The following is a 19,962-nucleotide window of genomic DNA, read 5'->3' as shown; positions in this document are numbered from 1 at the left end:
AGATATCCAGTTCACCATCAAAGAGGACAAAAAAAAGAGCCGTTGAATTTGAGAAGCTGCAACCTGTGGCTATTTTGGGTAAAAAAAAAAAAGATTAGATTAATTATCCATATCATTTCTTGAATGGGAAGGTGCAGAAGTAATATATTATATATATATATATATATATATATATATATATATATATATATATATATATATATATATATATATATGTATGTATATATATATATATATATATATATATATATATATATATATTTATATATACACACACTGTCTATAAGTGGAATGGAAATGTACTGTGCTATGGATTTGCTGCATCTTGCCCTGTGTAGACCTTTGTATTAAAGGTTGTCTATGCAATATTCAGAGCACATTAATATAGCAGGAAACAACTACTGAAAGATAAAGTGGAGTAACCTGAGTGGGGAATGTAATCTGTGTGTGTTGTAATCCGAACTTCTCTGTGCTTTGTTTAAATAGCTGTTCATCCAGGGCGGTCCCTGCTGCAGCGTGGCGCCGACCCTCTGGCTCCTCCCCCAACACTGTTGGTTCTGTCAGCGCTGTTAGCACAGTTAGCTGCATGCCGCCCCGATGTTGGGAGCCGCGTGCAGCCAATAGCTCTGAATTTTTTATTTAGCACCTTTAAGAAGTTGATTATAAAAGTAAAAAAAAAAACAGAAAAAAACAATGTGAGAGAAAAGACTACAGTAAAACTCTGAGGGCTAACGCAGGCCTCGATAGCATTTAAATGTCTCCTTCGCGCGGCCCTCTCTGGTCCTTCAGACGTCTCATTCACTGAGCACTCTGCTAAGAAGGGCAGAAAATGTGAGTTACAACTAAGCTACTTAACCACAATGAATTAAGGCCTAACATTTGAAAATTTGATACTGAAATTACTGTCATTATGGTGCATTATGTCTGAGCATAATGATTGCTTTGGCGCTGTTTGAAGACAAAGACAGACTCTGGGGGGAAAGTAGAGTCAGAGGAAAAGTTGATTCCATGGCTGTTAATGATATGTGAACTTCAAACCTTCCTTTCAGCAGCCATCTCACAACCCGTCTTTTGTTAGCTACATGTTGTGATGCATCTGCAAATGATTTCTCTTCCTCTGGACAGAGACTGAGCCATACCCACGAGGAACTACTCGTCTATCAGGAAAATAGTTCCTTATTTCTTACTTGCTTTGTCTGACATTTAGTAAAGAACAAATAAGAACCGCAACGGCCAGGCAGGACTACATAGCTTTTTAATCCTTAATCCTTAATTGATGCTTTCGATGGGTCTGGAGATCAGTACACGTTCAGCAGAAGCAGGAGTGGTTCGATCCGGTGTACTTGTGCAGAGTTCTCTTTGTACTCTGGTGCGGTGTGTGGCTGCACGTCCAGGGCGTTGAGTAAGAGATGAATTGCATTCCAGGAGCGTGGACCACACAGTAACTGCGGCCACTTTTTCCTTCTCAGCTGTGTTATCAAACTACCAAAATGGGTCAGACTTAGTGTTCACTTCTCGGGATGTTTCCAAGGTTGCAAAAACAGCGTGCGGAGACCAACTGGAGCTGTTATTAATTCTCCATCAGTTTCAGTTTGGATGCCTGAAAGCCAATTAAAGGAAACTTAATTGAATCAGCCTCAGGACCCTCCCGAATAGGAACTGAAAATGAATTGTGCTTGAGGACGGATGGCTGGAAAGAGAGAGAGGGCATGGAGGTTAAATAAAAAAGGGTGAAATTACCAAGAGTCCAAGTCTTTGCTTGGGATGATGGCTTCAGATGTAAATTACATTTTGCTCGCAACCTTATCCCACAAAACCAGATGCTGTAGTCTTTGTTTCTTTTTGGGGTTTTTTTTGTCTGGTGATGACGTTGTGACTCTTCAGTTTTAAAGTGACACAAGTTTCAGAAAAAGTTATTGTGGAAATTGCACAAAATCTAGATGCTATTTACATTCGTGGAGACCACGGGCCAGTTGCGTGAAACCCTGTGCATATTCACAACTATTTGTATGACGTTTTGTATGTTCCTCGTCTCGTAGTTAAGCTCATTCTTATCGTACCCCCTGCAGCTATTTTTTAGAAAATCTTTTTTTTTACGAGAGGCTTGATGTATACTTCAGGTGCACACATTCACACTGCCCCTTCTTGTTTTATAAATAGCAGTTTATGTGTAGGAGTCTTTTTGTGCATACTCATCTTTTACATACAGACCATTTAAGAATGAAAAGGTTCAGTTTTAAAAGTGAACCGACATTAATAAAAAACACTTTTTATGTTAGTATATTTGAACTTACATATACACATGCCTCCAAAAATATCAGTCAAACATTGTCAATGAATATAATACAATATTTGTATTTATATAGCGTAGCTATATTTCCTCACACAAAAAAAATGGAATTTAATGTCTAGTTAAATTTTAAGAAAATGACTTGCATAAAGTATTGTGAAAGAAAAAGAGAAAGAAGGTCTGTCTGAAGAGATATAAAGAGCAAACACCTCTCTGCTGTTGTGTGTCCATTGTCGTGCCAACGTGGTTTACTCCTCAGCGACACACACACACACACGCACACACACACACACACTACCTCAAGGCCGTGTCCCATTGTCCTGCGAAAGCCATGAGGAGGAATTCCTTTCATGTGTCGTCTCCTGTCACAGTACTGTCCTGACAGAGGCTTAGTGACATATGAGAGGCCTCGGCAGAATGTCCTGCTTTTAGTCAAATGAAGAGCCTGGCAGCTGCTGCATTCATCAAAATCAAAGGATAATCTGCTTTCCATATAAAATCAAGTGATGATTAACATTTATTTTTTTGTCAAAGAGGGGGATGGGAGTGTAGATGCTCGCACCTTTAAGGAGACACTTGAGAGACACAGGGCGGGAAAGGTTCAGAAACCGTGCCGGATTGTGTCAGAAGATTTGAAGTTACATGAACGTAGTGTTTAAACTAAGCTCTGTTCGACAGACGGCCTCTCTGTCTGCGCTGATTTCTATATCATGACTTTAATTGCCCGCTGCCTTTTTAAAAAGCCAGTTCATTCGGCGAGACATAAATCACAGAACGGGCACTCAAGCTGTAAAACGCTAACGGAATACAATCTCTGGTGTCATAAATTCTATTTTGTAGTCTCAGAAATGTTCCATTTTTCGTAAATCATCTTAATTTACGTCTGTACTTTATTTGTTTGGACCAAGCCAACGATGGAAAGATGTGTCGTCCAAGCCACAGTGGATCAACAATCGAAGTATGGATTTGTGTGACGGAGAAAGCTTTTACCGCGGCTGGAGATGCTCTCTATAATCTGCTGGTGGGAAAAGTAGACGGCCATGGTTTCCCAGGTTGCAGATAAATGGACGTGTACTTGGATAACACTTTTCTAGTCTTCCGACACCTTAAAGCGCTTTAACACTACACGACATCATTCACCCATTCACACACTGATGGGAGGAGCCACCATGCAAGGTGCCACATCAGTATAGTCAACCATTCATACACCGTGGGCGCAGCAACAGGAGCAATTTAGGGTTAAGTGTCTTGCTCAAGGACACATCAACATGGGCTGGCGGCACCAGAGATCGAACCGCCGAGCCTTTGATTGAAAGACGATCCTGCGATCACCACCGAGCCACAATCGCCCCTAAGATACCGTGATTGAAGTAAGTTAGCATTTTTTGCACTTCCGGTTCCCTCTTTCTGAGTTGCCTGACATGAGGTCAAAAGATATTTCAACGTTTTGTTCTTTGGTATCAAATGTGTTTGTAGATAGCAGTCTTGAAGGCGATCACTAACAAGTGGGACAAAACAAACATTACGGCATCACACCGACTAGTCCGCCTTTACGGTCTCTGTGTGCATATCACGCTCTTGCGACTGCGTTGTAGTTTGTAGATTACAGTTATTATCTTTACTCTTCAAACATCATAAAAGTGGTGCTCGTTGGTGAGGATTTTCCTGCTGAAGAAACCATGTCAGTAACATAAACCTTTGTTTGCCACAGTTTATTTTTTGATGGAAAAAAATCCTGTTTGCCTTTGGTAGAACCAGTGCAATGCTAACTTTTGGGATTGACCTACAAAACTACATCATCCCTGCAGCACTTTCATAAAGACTGCTCAAAACATTGGGAGAGACTCATTTCACATTGCATTTAAAGACATATTTTTATGTGGGTGGAAATAAGTCTGGAAATATGAGGGAACATCTGGACTTCCCCAAAAACAATTAAGCGATTAAAAAAAGAAGAAGAAAAAAAACCCTTCATGAACAGCTAATGCGTGTCAACACGTATTTGGCTGTAGTTGCCATGGAAAACTACAAACAACATGATAAATACTTACATATACAGAGTTTCAAAAATGGTTGACATATCTTGGACCTTTTTGTTGTTTTTAAATTTGAGTTTAAATGTGTTCAACCTTATATTGTTTGCATGATAATAAATATAAATATGTTGCAGCATATTATATATATTGTTCCTGTTTTAGAGCCTGTGTCTTTCGTGCCACGAAAACCAAACTGAATTCATTACCAGACAGGAACTGGAAAAGGGAAGTTCCTTGAAAGGACATGAAAAGCAACCCAGTACTCTGTTATACCAATATGGCTCTGACAATTACCAGGTGAGGAACCCTTCATGGTACCAAGAAAAAATAAAATTATTTTATGAGGAGAGCATCATTAGACACACAGCCTGTCCTCCTGACCCCCAGCTCTGTGTCGGACAAAGGCTAATCAGGGCCAAGGAAAGGGGGCTGTGAATGTGCTTCCTCTGTCACAGCTCCCAAACCAGCCTCTCCACCACCGGACTCCGCTCAAAGGGAGCAGAGGCCATTAGGCGGCTCTGGACCTCCTTTTCTTCATAATTACACCCTCCTGGATTGACCGAGCACCAGCTAGCCCTCTGCTATTTGCGGTAATTAGTCCAGAATGTGAGCTGTCAACATGCAAAAATCGTGCCAGTAGGCCCACAATGCTGCGGCCACCCGACTGTGTTCAACAACAAGCACCTTGCCTCGGCCACTGGAATGCATTAACTTTCTCCTCTCTCTCTTTTTTTTTTTTTTTCCCTCGGCGACTTGTGTCAAATTCAGGTCCCTCCGAACAAAATCTTAATAATTAACTGGCAAATTTGAACATGATTGCTTGTGACACACCTACTCTGGTAATTATTGCTTTGAGGCCATGTGCTAATGAAATTAATGCATTCATTGCCCCAACAAATTAGCATAACTCATACAAATGGCCCACATTTGAGGCCGCGTTGCAAATGGGTAAAACAACATACAAGGGGAGAAAAACGCAGCATCAACAAGAAAAAAAAGCCAGAAAATGAAATGGCAATGGAGATTGTAAGATGAGCACTGCTTGCTCAAAGTCTTAATGACTAAAGCCTCTTAATGTTAACCAAGGGTGATTGCAGTAATGCATTTCAGAGTGAAAGCAAGACCAAATGATTATCACTACCATCATTACAGTCATTGCTGATGTACATATACATCTCTCTGAGGCCAAATATTAAATGGCGGTGCCACTGCCGACATTAAAATGTTATTATACTGATACATTAACTTACTGCGGCAGAGTTCATATCAATATACAGCTTCCCAACAATCGTTCTCTAAATGGCACCACAGTCACTTGCAGCCTTCACCAGTCCCGCTACTTCACGACTGCTTGGACTCTCCGTGGGATGTCTCTGACGGGCATCAATAATTAATGACGATGCCATCGGTACAATGGACTAAGACAAGTGCAACGGTCAGTTAGAGATGCTGCACAAGTGCAAGAAATGTCCCTTCTTAGGTAAGAGATGAGCAGAAATGGTTGTAACAGCTAAAAAAAACGTGTTTGCCTGCAGCCAAATACTGTCAGACAGTTACAGTCAGGTGATAGCCTGTTGGCTAACGTGACAACTCATGGTAGCATTTCCAAAACCTCACTTGATATATATCGTGGGGAGCTTATTTTGTACAGCTAATCAGTAAAATACAGCGGAGAATAAATTCAGGCAGGGCTCGACATTAATGCTTGCCTGGGGCAAGTAAACTCTGTGTTCGGGCAAGTGGAATGCCTCATGCAGTTGTCCGATCGGGCAAGTGACAAATATGTGATCTTTATCAGGGGCCGATATTAAAATATGCAACTGAGAGATGGTCATTAATAAATGACTAATCGCCTGGTAATGCTACATTGTGAACGTCGGCATGAGGAGACCTAGTTAACGTTAGCTGTTCACAGCCGGTTTGCAAAACAGTCCAGCTTGGCTGAATAACGGCACTAACAACGTAGCAATATTCTGAACAACTGACTTAATCAGACACGTGGGCCGATTATATTATACTTTATTCCCATGCAGGCTGCTCGGAGTAATACTTTATGGGCCTCCCAAAAAGTGAGTATCTAATTTTTGATAACCTATTATTAGAAATGTTCGTAGGATATATGAGTATGACGTTCTCCAGTCAGCAGCACAACACAAAGGTTAGCAGCATGTCTCCTAGCGACCCTGCTTATAAAATGTCAGCCACTGCCAGGGCCAACATTGGGACTTCAAGCTTTAAGTCTGTTCCTACAAATATGTCCAAAAGCTATTTAATCGGTTCAACAACCACAGTATCATTATGTTCATACTGACATAGAATAATTCAAAAATCACAAACAACTGTTGGAAACAAACTTAAGCTTTATGTAATAGAAACGCTCTGGAACAATTAGTCTTTGACCCCAAACGGAGACAAAGACAAATTCTTAGATGAATAACAACGATCAGTGGACACTTCCCCGCGGACTGTTTCTTTTAACTCCTATCCGTGTGTGAATCTGTGTGTGCGCGCATGATTTCATGTTTAAAATATCTTAAAAATCCTGAAAGGTCGTTGTCAGAGTAACTGTGACATTTTCTTTCCCTCAGAGCGGATCCATCCCATCCATAGACACGAGAGCAGGCAGCAACCCCGCCGCTGTAGAGCAAACAATGAATAAAACACTCCGTGGCCAGCTTTTGACGCTTTGACCCACGGCACAAGCATGAATACATACAACACATCAACAGCATACTTCCTAATCTGAGATGGTTAGTGATGTGGCCACCTTATCCGGCATGCAAGCCCATCTGTGATGACAGATCAGCTCCGTCGTGTCATGCGAACAAACTCACAAACACAAGACCCAATGTGTTGACGGGGAAATTTGCATTAGGAATGTACCACAGCGAGGCGTGATTAATTTCTGCTCATGAAATGAATACAGATTTGGTCATTACATGGCCTGTATCCTTTGCCAAATATTGTAATGTCTCTCCCTCCCTTTTCTGAAGCGAGTGCTCTGCTGCAATAATAAGGAATATAAGACAGCTTACAGCTCATAAGCAATACAACGGCTGGAAAATCAGCTAAATCACGGGGCAAAACAAAGACCTGATTGCTCATTAGTATTATGGATCTGCTCTGCTTAAATCTGTTTTGTGAGATGCAGCCACTGTTTAATGACTTAAACGGTGTTTGTTTAAATGCCTGCCACCTACATTTCACACAAGTGAGATTAAAAGAATGAGACATCATCAGATCTCTCATTGAATTTTCATAATACCCTCCCTCTCCAAACTCGCGCGCATCAATACACTTACCTTGGCTTTGCAGATGATGCAGCGCAGTCGGTTTTCACTCCCACATCCCTGTGAGGAAACAATTATTTGAAATTTATTTTAGCTGTGGCGAAATCATCAAAACAGTTCTGAAGAATGACTTGCTGTAAAATGACATGCATGAGGGACAAATCCACTGTTTGTGTTTTGATCAATGAGCTAATTAGGATTGTTCGATTACATTTTTAACCCAAAAGTTGTTGATATCAATATCAAAATGGGAAACAGACACATTTTAGAATCATAAAAAAATGTATTCACATTGCTATTGCGTTTTTTTATTAGTGCGTTTTTTCCATCCTTGTGTTTTCTACTTCCTGGCTACCGCAGATATATAGCAATGAATAGATAGACATACGTGACGCCCAGTAGATTTTGTTTTGACGCACACATTTCCATTTGTACCACCTCACAGGACCAAACTGCACACGAGACAGAAAATAACATTGGCAATAATAACCTTCAAGCTGGTGCTTACTATCGGAGGACGCTAATAATAACGACGGGCATTTTAAACAAACACAAACTGCCAAAACTGCCGCTAATATGCATGGCATGCAGGAGCACGTTTTGATAGATTTAATGGCATATAATTATAGAACACCGCTATTAGGCAATGCGATTTCATAGAGAGGGCCACTGCCCCCGGCACTGTGGCCTGATTGCTGTGAGTGTCGGGCTAATGAATGTAAACCAAGGCTGTTTGCAGCGATGAGAATTATCAACCCATGAGAGACGACGTGAGTGTGTGTTTGTGTGTGCGTGTGCAGTGGTGGTGGGGGGCTCACTATTTACACCAACTTGCAATTAAAGGGAAATGCAGGCATGCACACTTACAGGCAAGTGCATGCTTGCTGACATGAACACACAATTCTGTCACAGATGAAACGTGTGTATGATACACGTCAGCATGTAAACTTATCTTCTCACCATGTTTCTCACGTGTTCACACTTTGGTCAATGCTTCAATGCTTCAATACTCTGCACTAAATCAATTCCATATCTAGCAAGCCAGTTGTTAGCATTTTCAAAAACCCTTCTTCCCACTTCCCCCCCTGCCCCCACCCCCGCACATCCCCTCCCTATAACTATGCATTTTATTCAACACGGATGGGGTTACAAATTCTCAAGAGCAAACATTTTTTTGAAGAATACCATTCCCATTAACTTCAATAATAGAAACAGATGCATACAAATGAAAAACATATTTATCCGTTGGGATGGCAAGTGTATGCCGTTGCTTTCCCAAAAGCCTGCATCCTCGCTCTGTATCTTGTCAAGCCGCCGTTGGGCCGCGCGGTGAGACACACCAGGCCCCCGTGCTCGGCTGGTGCGGTGCGAGCCATACAGTCCTCCCATGCCCTTGCACATTTGTGCTGCGAGGGGTTTCACCCCTCTAGGAATGCACTCCCTGTAATGAGGGTCAGGGGTCAAAGTGCTGCCGCGCCTGGAGGCCGGGATCTCCTAGGCGCACTCAGTCACTGACTCTGTCCCTATATTTAAATCCTGCCTCAGGACATGTTTTTCAAAGGGCATCTCTTAACTAGTTCCTGGTTACTAATTAGTTTTGCGCCATGCTATTTGTCTTTGGGAACCTGAAATGGGATGGAACAAAGTCTGTGTGTGTGGTGACGGGGAGAGGGTTGGGGGGGGGGGGGGGGGCCCAAATGAGGCGGTCTAAAAAAAGATAGCGTATGGTTCGCCTCAGTGCCGATGATGATGGTTCAGATAGGCCTCGGCAGCAAACATGTTGAAGTGTGCATCAACAGTTGTGGAAGTGAATGCCAGCTCTGTTTTGTTGTGTTTGATCTCAGTCCGCCTGCTGTTTAGTGACAACATCTGCGCGATACTGTTGTGGTCAAAATTAAATAAGGACGTGGAATTTGCCCTTTTTCCTTTTTGTTCATGTCGCTTTGAGGAGTGCTAACGGTGCACGCTATCACTTCCAGCTCTCTCTCTCTCTCTCTCTCTCTCTCTCTCTCTCTCTCTCTCTCTCTCTCTCTCTCTCTCTCTCTCTCTCAAATCAAATCATTATTGGATTACATTTTCTGGCTTCATAAAATGCGGTTAAGAGGCACTTTAGACATATGTGCATGACCTGCTTTCCAGAGATGGCTATCAGAGCAAAAGTGACAGGTCAATTGCTGATTTCTGTTCTGTAAAAGGGAAAGGGGCTCCCTACCCTGAGCACTCTAAAAGGTTGTAAGCTCTCTCTCTCTCCCTCTGTCTGTCTGTCTCTCCCTCTGTTTCGCCCTGTCTGCCTCACTTACACACGAAAAAAACTAAAGTAGCCTTGTAGCATCGGCGCACACTCAGCATCGAGATCGGTGTTCCACGCTGGTGTGTGCGCCCGCTCCACGAGGCTGAGCGTGCGTGTCTGTATATAATTGTATAGTGGGAAGACACACACTTAATGGAAGTGGCTCTTCACTCTGACAGCTGGGTGGTGCAGATGAAAGGGCTGCTGTAGCATGTTGTCTACCACTTGTGGAGTATCCAAAGAGACCCGAAGCACACAGCAGTGGAGGGCACAAACGGCTAAACCGTTCCAGAGCAGACGCCACGATTTATCCTTCATTAATATGCAATGGCTGTATGTGATAATAGCTAATTCTTTTTTTGTTTCATTTAACTATAAATACTTGATACTACACTTCCCATAAGCCCACCCAATAGCATCTCTTCATCAGATACTGACTCAGATAAACAACATTCAAATCACATATCACCTGTGATGCATTCGTAAAGCTGAAATACGTAAGAAAACCAACGCCCGTTCACACACACAAAGATCCGTATTAGCATTCTTGTCGAGTGATGTTGCTCACCGGTTAGCTTGCGTTTAAAAAAAATAAATCTCTTTAGCTGCTAACCGCCCCGCTAGCTGCTAACTTTGTCAGTCTGTCGTTTGGTGTTCTTACTTTAAACTTTATCTTGTGTTTATTCAAGCATTTTTGTCAACAGCAGTGTCCTACTAAAACTGGATTGATAAAAGAGTTGTAAAGCCGTGTGGTGTTAAACCAAAACGATGAGCTAAATAGAGGCTCGGTCGAGCTGCGGGGAAAAGCAAGGTTTGTGAGATAATTGTTGCGGATTTATGACCTTTTTCACATCATACATATTCAAATTCAGTCATTGTTAACATAAGAAGATGGTTTCGTGCAGCTCTAACTTACAGAATATTGTACACTGTTGTGCTCAGGACTATAGCCAGTGCTACTAGTACCATGATGTGGTTATCTTGATGCCCTTTAAGGTAGTTAATCATCACATTATGTATGACTAAACGTTTGTCAATGCAAACTAAAATGTTCCTAAAGCACATTTTCATATCACATGATATAAAAACTAATTTGCATGCAGAAGAGTATTAGTCATGTGAAAAAAAAAGTTGAAGCTGAAAGGTAAAAATCTGCAGTTGAATTTACATTCTCGCGTCAACACACCTCTCCGCTTACTATTTAAGTCAAACTTTTTTTATTTCTGGGGAAATACTTATACAGCGGTAATTATCCATTTTCGCTGGCAGCGGCAGCAGCGGTTTGCTGGGAATTAATGGAGGACGAGTAATTAGCATGAGCAGCAATGAGCACCGGGACAGAACAGAAGGAAAAATGTATGCCACCGATAGAAGCGTACATTTCATTAACTGAGAAAAGAGGAGCGGAGCGTGGTCTTTTTCGGGCGGCGCGGTGCAAAAGCACCACATCAGTGGCCGCTGTATCGACACAACTACTGGTTCAAGGAGTGCTACAGATGCTAATGAGCCATTTTGCGGTGGGTGACAGGTGTCTGGGTGGATGATAGCTTGCTGGATCCCTGCCAGTCCATTATGAAGCACTCCTCGCCGTTTCAGCTGTGCTTCAGCTGCATACCGATGACGTGTTATCATTGTTAGCAACCCTCATTAAAACTAATTGGTATTGCTATTTGAAAGGTAGCTCATTACCTTGAGGCAAACGGATATGTTTTGTCTCAATAAGGAATGCAAACATGGCAAACACATTCATTCACTGCGAGAAGTCCGACAAAGACATTCACCCCCCCGTTCACATTCTGACAAATGGCTGATGATGGAAATATCAAGGCTCCCTATGTGGAAAGTCTCTCTTACCTTCTGGATCCACGTGCACAGACACACGTGATGGGCAAGTAAATTCTTGCAGTCACAGAAATGCCTCAGCGGGTCACTGGCTTGAAGTTCAACATCCCTGCATATGAAGCACTCTGACGTCTCTGGAGGAAAAGACGGAGGTTGTGAATGGTTTTGCACTGATTTCACGTCACATCAAAGGCTTATCCCGGATCCATGATCGGAGTCATTGCCGGTCAGGGAATTGTTAATTAGCTCAGAATTTATCGTGGTTGTAGATCAGGGTATATGTTCTTCACAGAGTTGTGTAAATATTCCCACTCATACTGGAACTTTTTTCCCCCCCATTACAGCGTTCAACACACACTCTACATCTCCCTCGAGCATTAGGCCTTTATTTTGTTCCCGGTGGGAGTGTGGCAAAGTGAATCTGGGCTTTAAAGGTAATTGTAGCTGGTTGACATTTCTGACTAGACACTGAACACAAATGTGCAGAGGTGAGACTGACAATGTCAAAAACAATGAAGTATTTTCTATCAAACGATTATTTTCAAATTTGAGCTTCTTCTCTCTTGTGACATTGTTTTAATTGATGTGCCAAATTGTGTTATGTAAGACCAACATTGTTATTAACATTAACTATTTTATTTATTTTTTATCCTGCACTTTAACACACTTTAATGCAAAAAAAAGTGATCTTATATTATTATTAAAATTGGCTCGTCTAGATCTCAAGACCGGCAATATTAAAGATGTTTCATCAATTGCTTTTAGCGGCCATTTCATCATTGCTCAACATTAGCTCATGAAAAGTGAACAGGATTCCCAAAATGTGTTGAGGCCTTGTCTGATGTAAGACTGTATGAAAAGAAGGATCAGGAATTGCTAATTGCTAACGACGACACGTCGCAGCTTACGACAGCATGCTTTGAACTCTCGGCCGAGACGATGAATACATCATGCGCTCGCTGCCATACATGTGTTCCTAGCCCCCTGGTGCCGGGGGTTAGCCACAACAACCTGCATTTCTCTCATTAAAACCGAAAAACTTTGCCAGGGTCTCCGTTACTGATGATTCTCAAACAGGAGCTTTGAAGCTAAATTGTTGGACAGTAGCTTGAAGCCAGATTTGTTGGTTTCATCCCATAAAGAACATCGTGAGGCAGCAGTGAGGTCTCGCTGTCATCTGTGTGCTCGCCTGAAGAGGGTGGGGGGGGATAAACTGCTGCCTCAGAAGCTCCCGTCTCTTTTGGGCCTCTGGTTGAACACGATCGCTTCAGGTGGAAATCTATCTTTGGGAGAAAAATCTTTGAATCAAAGCGTGCTTTTTTTCATGTAGCCCCATCAGATTCTGTGTAAGCAGATTTTATTACTGACCAGGCATATATCTCACCTCGCATTAATGTCTCAGAGACTAGCTGTGAAATAGAAGGAAGAAAAAAAATACACTTTTTCCACCTTCCCAACACCCATTTTTTAAAAGTTAAACAAAATCTGGCAATTTTCGATAAATGTGTGGTGTCTGGGTGCCACTACCTTTCCCTCCCTGTTACTGACACCAGCCACCTGGCATACTAATGGAAATCACTCCAAAGGGGCACTTTGCAAATACAACTGGGTGTCAAAATGCATACTGCATGTTTGCTTCCTCTTCGTCCGCCTGTCTGACAATATATCAAGTTTAGTTGGTTTTCACTCAGTCAAAATAACTTTGTGTGTGTGAAGAGACGTTTGCAGGAAATAATGGAGCCATGCAGAGACATACATATAGAGTATGACAGCCAGGCTGTGTTCGTGTTTCAACAGCCCCACCAAAAATATTTCTAAAGTTACTGTGATGGCAGGTTCACCAATTATACCCACAATTTTTTTTGTATCTCACTCCCTCGAATTGGTGCTGCTTTTACGATCATTATGGCAAGCCCCGAGGCACTTCTGGAGCTAAATAACGGATGCACTTGCTGTGAAAATAACTAGAAAACAACATTACAACAGAGATGTAAACATGCGGCGCGTCAATTGCAGCCGAGCTGACACGTCTGCGTGATCTGTGACACCCGTAATTAACTGTCAGGGGTGTCAGCGTTCGGCAGCGTTTCACATGAAGGTGAGCGCTCGACTAACTGGCTGAAGTCACCCTCAACGCACGGTTTAGCGGCAAACAAAACTTCCCGCCGCAGCAGCAGCAGCAGCAGCAGCAGCAGCTCCGGGCTGTGTTGTTACCATACAGGGCGGTGATGTACTAAAACAAATTTAGTCAGTTGGAGACGCTGATCTCTGCTATCACACAGGAGAACATACCGACACAAGCTCCATCAAGAGCTGTTTGTACTACTCGACAGTCTGAAAATGGGCTTTAGTGGTGGGCGTCTGCCAGCCAGCTTTAGTTCCCTGCTGCAAAGTGCCACGGACGTGAATCCGGCGGAAGAAGCCGATACGGGCCGGTCGAACTGAGTAGTGTCATATGATGCACCATATAGTAAACAAATGGAAGTGGGGGGGGGGATGCCAGATTGAGATCATTTAATTGTCCGTTGCGTTCCTAACGACCTCATTAACAAAAGAATGATGGGAAATCAGCATGGTCTGGGCAAGGAACCGCCTGTGTGACAGCCATCTGGCTACAAGGTGGAGGGAGGGGGGGGGGGGGTAGTGGGGGTTGGGGGACTGGTAAGTTAACACCGGGGCGTCACCACTTCCAAGCGCAAGCCGAGAGCACCTCTAGATGGAGGCAGTTGTTAGTGTTTTTTCAACCAATGAGAAGTCAGGATTTCTTCAAGATATAGTTTCACTTTCACCTGATATTTTTCCTGCTTTAATTTAAACTATTATGTATCCAAGGCACACAATGAGATCAGAAAGTAAACCCACTCGCTGAAATGAATACAATATTTTTAACTGAAATGAAAGCAATAATGGAAAAACAGGTGAAAGATAACAGCTCACATTTATGGCAGGTTGCTTTACACGACACACCCACAGCACATGAAGATATTGGTCGTAGTGGGCATGTTTAACAAGCATGTCAGAGTAGAGAGGCCGTCCTGTTTGGCCCAAAAGCTCTCGGAGTTTAAAATGGACACCGCTTGATGGAACCACCACCAATGGAAGAAAGAAGAGAAAATGCAGCTTTGCACAAGTGATGATTTAGGTCTACAATGATCACATCAGCAGCTGTGAATCAAGCTGTGACGGCACATAAAGGGCACCAGATAATGTGCAGATTCATTCATTTCCACAAACTGCATTCAAGTAAAACAGTGGATTAATAATCGATTGACTTTTTTTTTTTAAATGATCGACGAAGGGCCTTTACTGTTTAAGAGATATGTGTTGATATCGTTACAGTGTACTTCACATGGTGACAGGCAGTACACAACTCATATTTCCCATATTTCCAAGGCCTCATAAGTTAAAGGGTCACATATTCTGCTCCAAACCCATCTTCTTCACGAGACCCCCGCTTCCTGGTAAACTCCCCGACTCCAGTGTGTAACGCTGACGATGACATCATCAGGGTCATTTTTTTCAGGCCGCGCAATCCTCTGAACTGAGTCTGATGTGCAAAATCAGTGAAGTGGCTCTTTAACAAGGAGCGTCGAAGAGATCAATGCTGCACGTGCAATACAGCTCATTAAAGGCACTATTATAAGCCATGTAAAACAATGTCAGTCAAGTAGTTTTTTTTATTTGTTTTTTATACGTAAATAGTTTTTATGAGGCTATCTAATATAGTGACTTCTTCATTCTGGCACAATATTTGCATATACCCTAATCAAGAGAGCAACCAATACAATTTGATCGTTCACATGATGTCTATGTGTTCAAACACTAACAACCAATGGTTTCTGCATTTCTAAAAAAAAAAACTACAATACATCATCATAATTTCATCTTCTTAATGCATGGTAATTTGCTGAAAGTAGGAGCAGGCAGAATCACGAATGGCCGAGTAATGCTGTGACGAAGGAGCAGTCCTGGAGGGAGTGAGAGATACATGCCCTGGCCTCAGCGTGGTAACATATATAAAGATATAAAACAAAGAATATCAGATTACTGTTGAAGTATGGAAGTGTAGTACATGTTGCTCAGGAAATGGAAAGTCAAACTTTCAGGACGGCATACGTACCGATGAATAAACTGCATGACTGTGCTGAGGACAGTGGCTGGTACTCACTGCCCATACTTCACTTTCTGTTGCGGTTGAGAGACGGCTTCTTCCCCTCTCGTCTAACTTCTTCCAGAAAGCAGTTTCTTCCACTTCCTGTTGGCATTCCTCTGTTTTACCGTCGCAGGGGTTAAGTGGACGTTCAGAGACTCCAGATTGTATTTTATACCACTGCCCTCCCTCTCAGTTTATCGCTGTTATGTTTTGTTTTTTAAGGGAAGTTATGGAAGAAAGAAAAAAAAAAGTACAGCAGCCAATCACAGCTGCACAATGGAGCACGTCAGGACAGGAAGTCAAAGGGAGGGAAGGGAGGCGGGGGGGGGGGGGAGCTTTCTGGTGAAGTTCAGTGCATTCTTTACAACCAGATGTTGCGAGTGAGAACGGGAGGACTGTGAAGCGACACACACGTAGAGTCGTTGTTTCAGCCACGTGTTTTGCTTTGTTTTGTTTTGGAGAAAAGAGAACAGGGTTGGCAACATTTTAGACCGAAGGAGGAGCACGTAGTGGAAGATGTGGCTATCATACAGCAACACAGTGTGGCAACAAACCAACACGCATGCTCTGATGGAAATGACTGATGCAGCTTGGAATTTCCCCATACACACTTTCTGCATATTGACTGAGTCAAAGTATCAACGGATAGTAACAGGCATTGTGGCATTTATTTGTAGAACTCTGCCTTGTTGACATGGAGAGAAAACAAGATTGTGTTAGTTTGTATGCACGATATAAATTAAGTCACTATGTATTTTAGGTTTAAATATGCTAAAGGCTAATATGTTGTCGTCGGTTCAGTTTCTGAACAGACTTAAATTTTGCGTTAGCTGCAAAAAGGAAATTGTTTTAATTGCAAAAAATACAAAAACATGTTTGTTTTTTAATCATTAAAAAAACATTAAGATGGGAAATGTCCACTGTGATGGTTATACTTTGTGTTATAGTATTGCACAAAAAGGATATGAAATTAAAAAACCACAAAACCACATGAAATAAGTAAAATAATATAAACAAATGTATACTATCCAGATGTACACAGAGTTTAAAGGGAATATCTTTTTTCTTGCCAAACCCAAATACACAAGAGCAAATTTTTTTAGTAAATGATTTAAAAAAAAATGTGTTCATCTACACAAATGTAATCTGTTAACGTTAGCAAGTCCTTCATTAAGAGGCCGGCCAAAATGCAGTTATGAATTTAGAGCAACGTTAGCGTCTCTCTCTTACCCAAACAAATGATATTAAATGATATTTTGCATCTATAATGCTGTACTATATAATCCAAGGGCAAGCTGGCTCTACAGTGCACAACAGAAACAGTGTCTTTATGCCTTCTCCATGAACCATCATGGTTCCATCAGCTGGTGTGAACGCTGACTTTCTGCTTGGACATGCAGAATATATCATGTACACAGCCATCATGTGCATATTTCAGACCCTTTTTTTTAAACAAAGTTCTAGTTTGGAAATTATCTCACAGTTTTGACTTTATACAGATGCAAAATGTGAAGGTTTCCACACCTCCACGAAGCACTCAGCTCCAAATAAGAACACCTTGGAGAAGTTGTCGGTGTGGGATAGATCTACACTCTGCCTAATTAAATGGCACGTCTCCTCCTACTCACGAAGAGCACTTATTAAAACAAGCATTCACATCCAATCCGCGAGATAAATGACGTAACACCAAGTGCCATGAAGCCCATTAAATTGCTTCTTTAGAGATGGATCGCGTCCAAACACACAATCAAAGGATTTGACTGGGATTATCTCAGATTAGAAACACTCAGGGACAAATGAGGAGATGACAGGATATCATACATTGAAAGGATAAATTAGCAGTCACATACCAGACCAAATTTGTGATGGGTGTTAGGGAATAAAGAGCAAGGGGGGGGGGATTGAGTGCTAAAAAGCGAGGAACAGCTCTTCAGTTTTTAGTAAGCCCAATGATACATGGCCAATGTAAACCACAGTAAAAGCTTTTTCCTCTCGCTCTAAAACCTCCTGCCATCTAAATAAAGTCCACATCAGGGAAAGAATCAACCACTAAAGACAGAGAAATGGACACAAAGTAACTGGTGAGAGATTAATCTGTTAGTTTATGACCCCATAGTGTTACTGGAGAAAAACAGTCATACCGAGCTTTTAGTACATTTCTAAGTTCATTCTCAAGTCCCACAAACAGTTTGAAGTGGATTTGAAGTCACTGCTCGAAGGGGAACTAAATGCTTGAAATGCAATCCTCGCATCACATGGAAACACATTTCAGTGTGGCCGATCAGATTGTTTTGGTATCATTGTGATGTAAAAAAAAAAATGACATTGAAGGCATTTTATTTTGTCACTGAAATCAGTTTGAGGTTTCCTTCACTCAAAATTGTATTAAAGTCACATAGAGAATAAATAAATTGATTGCTGAGGGTTTTTAGGCTTTGGGCAATTCCCTTAAAAATGCAGCTCCACAGAATTTACAATTAATCAAACCATTTTTAACCAAACATGAGAATTGTGAGCTTCATTTAAAAATCTAATGTAAAAAAAAAGCCCCCTTTCTTGCATAGTAGAATTTTTTTGTTCTACTCTAATTTGAATATTTGAAAGTAAAGTAAAGCGAGCCCGGTGCTGATAAAACACTTTTCAGGAGGATAAATAATGTAGGCAGTGGTTAATGTTAGCATGTGCTTCTTTGCATATTTTAAAACCGACGAGGACCTCCATTCAATCGCATTAAAGTTAGTCTCACAGACACCAATGTAAAAGGTATTTTAGAGGCTTTTGCACATTAAAGAAAAGTGACCTTTGAACTCATAATCTTCTCTGTCATACGCTCCCTTGTCAGGCTCTTTTCCCTTTGTACAGTGACGAGGTGGCATGGACAGTGCGAAGCGATACCCAACCTGCAGCGCCTGTTGAAAGCTGAAAAGCTCAATTCATCTCCTCTTTGATCTGTTTCAGCGTCTTTAATGATGAATGATGTGACTTGCAGGTTGTCTTTGTGTAGGAATTCGTTTGAGTTTCTCGCGGCAGACTGAAGGTTCATAAGTTCACTCATCTGTCAGATTGTGGCTCTATATTTGGATGTTGTATCTTTCATGAAATATGACTAGTGACTGCTGGACGATTGGGAACAACGCAAAATACGTTTTGAAAAGAAGCATCCTAATGTTTAACAATTAAACGTAATAGACTATAAATCCTCCAGTTAATTGTTGTAAAGGTGTTACATTAAAAACTGAATTCATAACACTATATCTCCTTTTATAAATGTATGTATTTCAAATAATTTTCCTCACTTTTTGTATTAGGAAATACAAAATCTAACGATTCGTTAGCTACAGTGAGCATTTTTCAAAGTTGATTAAACGTATTTGGGACAAATCTGTGCAAACAGTGTCAAAGCTTTTTGCGTGGAGGTTTTCCCCATGGCACCAGCTGAGAGACATTTTAGGGCCAGCGTTGCTAGGAGACACACTTTCAACTTTAATGGTGCATTTTTACTGGAGAATGTCATACTGTATTTTATTAACTTTAGCCATGTTTCCTTTCAATTGTCAAGCTAAATTTAAGCTAACCTTTGAAAACCACACATTTTTGTGCGTTTCCATCATCTGTTTGAAGGAATGAAACTAGCCCGGGTAGTTTATAGGCGACGCTTTACGCAGAGATGCAACCCGCCATGGGAGGTCCTCAGAAAATAGTTTCCATTGGGCATGTTTATTTTTTATTTTTTGTCAGCTTATATTAGCTATATGCATATAGGCAAAAGCCGGCAGCACAAGCCGCTGGTCTTTTGAATTCAATGTATTTACTACATCAAAATGTGTTCGGCAAAGTCGTTCCCACAATGCATTTAGTGCACCAACTCTATAACTATTCATCATATCTGAGGAAGTATTATCCCACGTCCGTCCACATCGGTGATCTTCACCAACCGTATCTAGCGCCTGCCCACACAGATATTAAACCAATAACATGTAATTGCCGACGTTGTTAGCGTGTACCAAATTCCCACCCCTTGGGAAACACGAAAGGTGGTGGATGCTGCTGAAAAATGATTA

General features: G+C 41.6%; 1 protein-coding gene across 1 annotated transcript in view; it reads right to left on the bottom strand.

Moving 5' to 3' along the window:
• The window catches only part of LOC137793701 (uncharacterized), a 61,431-nt gene extending 45,343 nt beyond the window's left edge, over positions 1-16,088 (bottom strand). Inside the window, exons 1-3 of the mRNA XM_068590006.1 lie at positions 15,869-16,088; positions 11,761-11,882; positions 7,629-7,676 (exon numbers count right to left, since the gene is read on the bottom strand). Of these exons, the coding sequence (XP_068446107.1) occupies positions 7,629-7,676; positions 11,761-11,882; positions 15,869-15,923 (225 nt within the window). The 5' untranslated portion in view covers positions 15,924-16,088. The remainder of the gene's footprint in view (positions 1-7,628; positions 7,677-11,760; positions 11,883-15,868) is intronic.
• Positions 16,089-19,962: the final 3,874 nt, after the last annotated feature.

This window comes from Clinocottus analis, unplaced genomic scaffold, assembly GCF_023055335.1.
Source record: "Clinocottus analis isolate CAN_PGR_092001 unplaced genomic scaffold, fCliAna1.0.p SCAF_23, whole genome shotgun sequence".
Classification (NCBI taxonomy): Eukaryota; Metazoa; Chordata; class Actinopteri; order Perciformes; family Cottidae; genus Clinocottus; species Clinocottus analis.
This window is presented reverse-complemented; position numbering and strand designations above follow the sequence as displayed.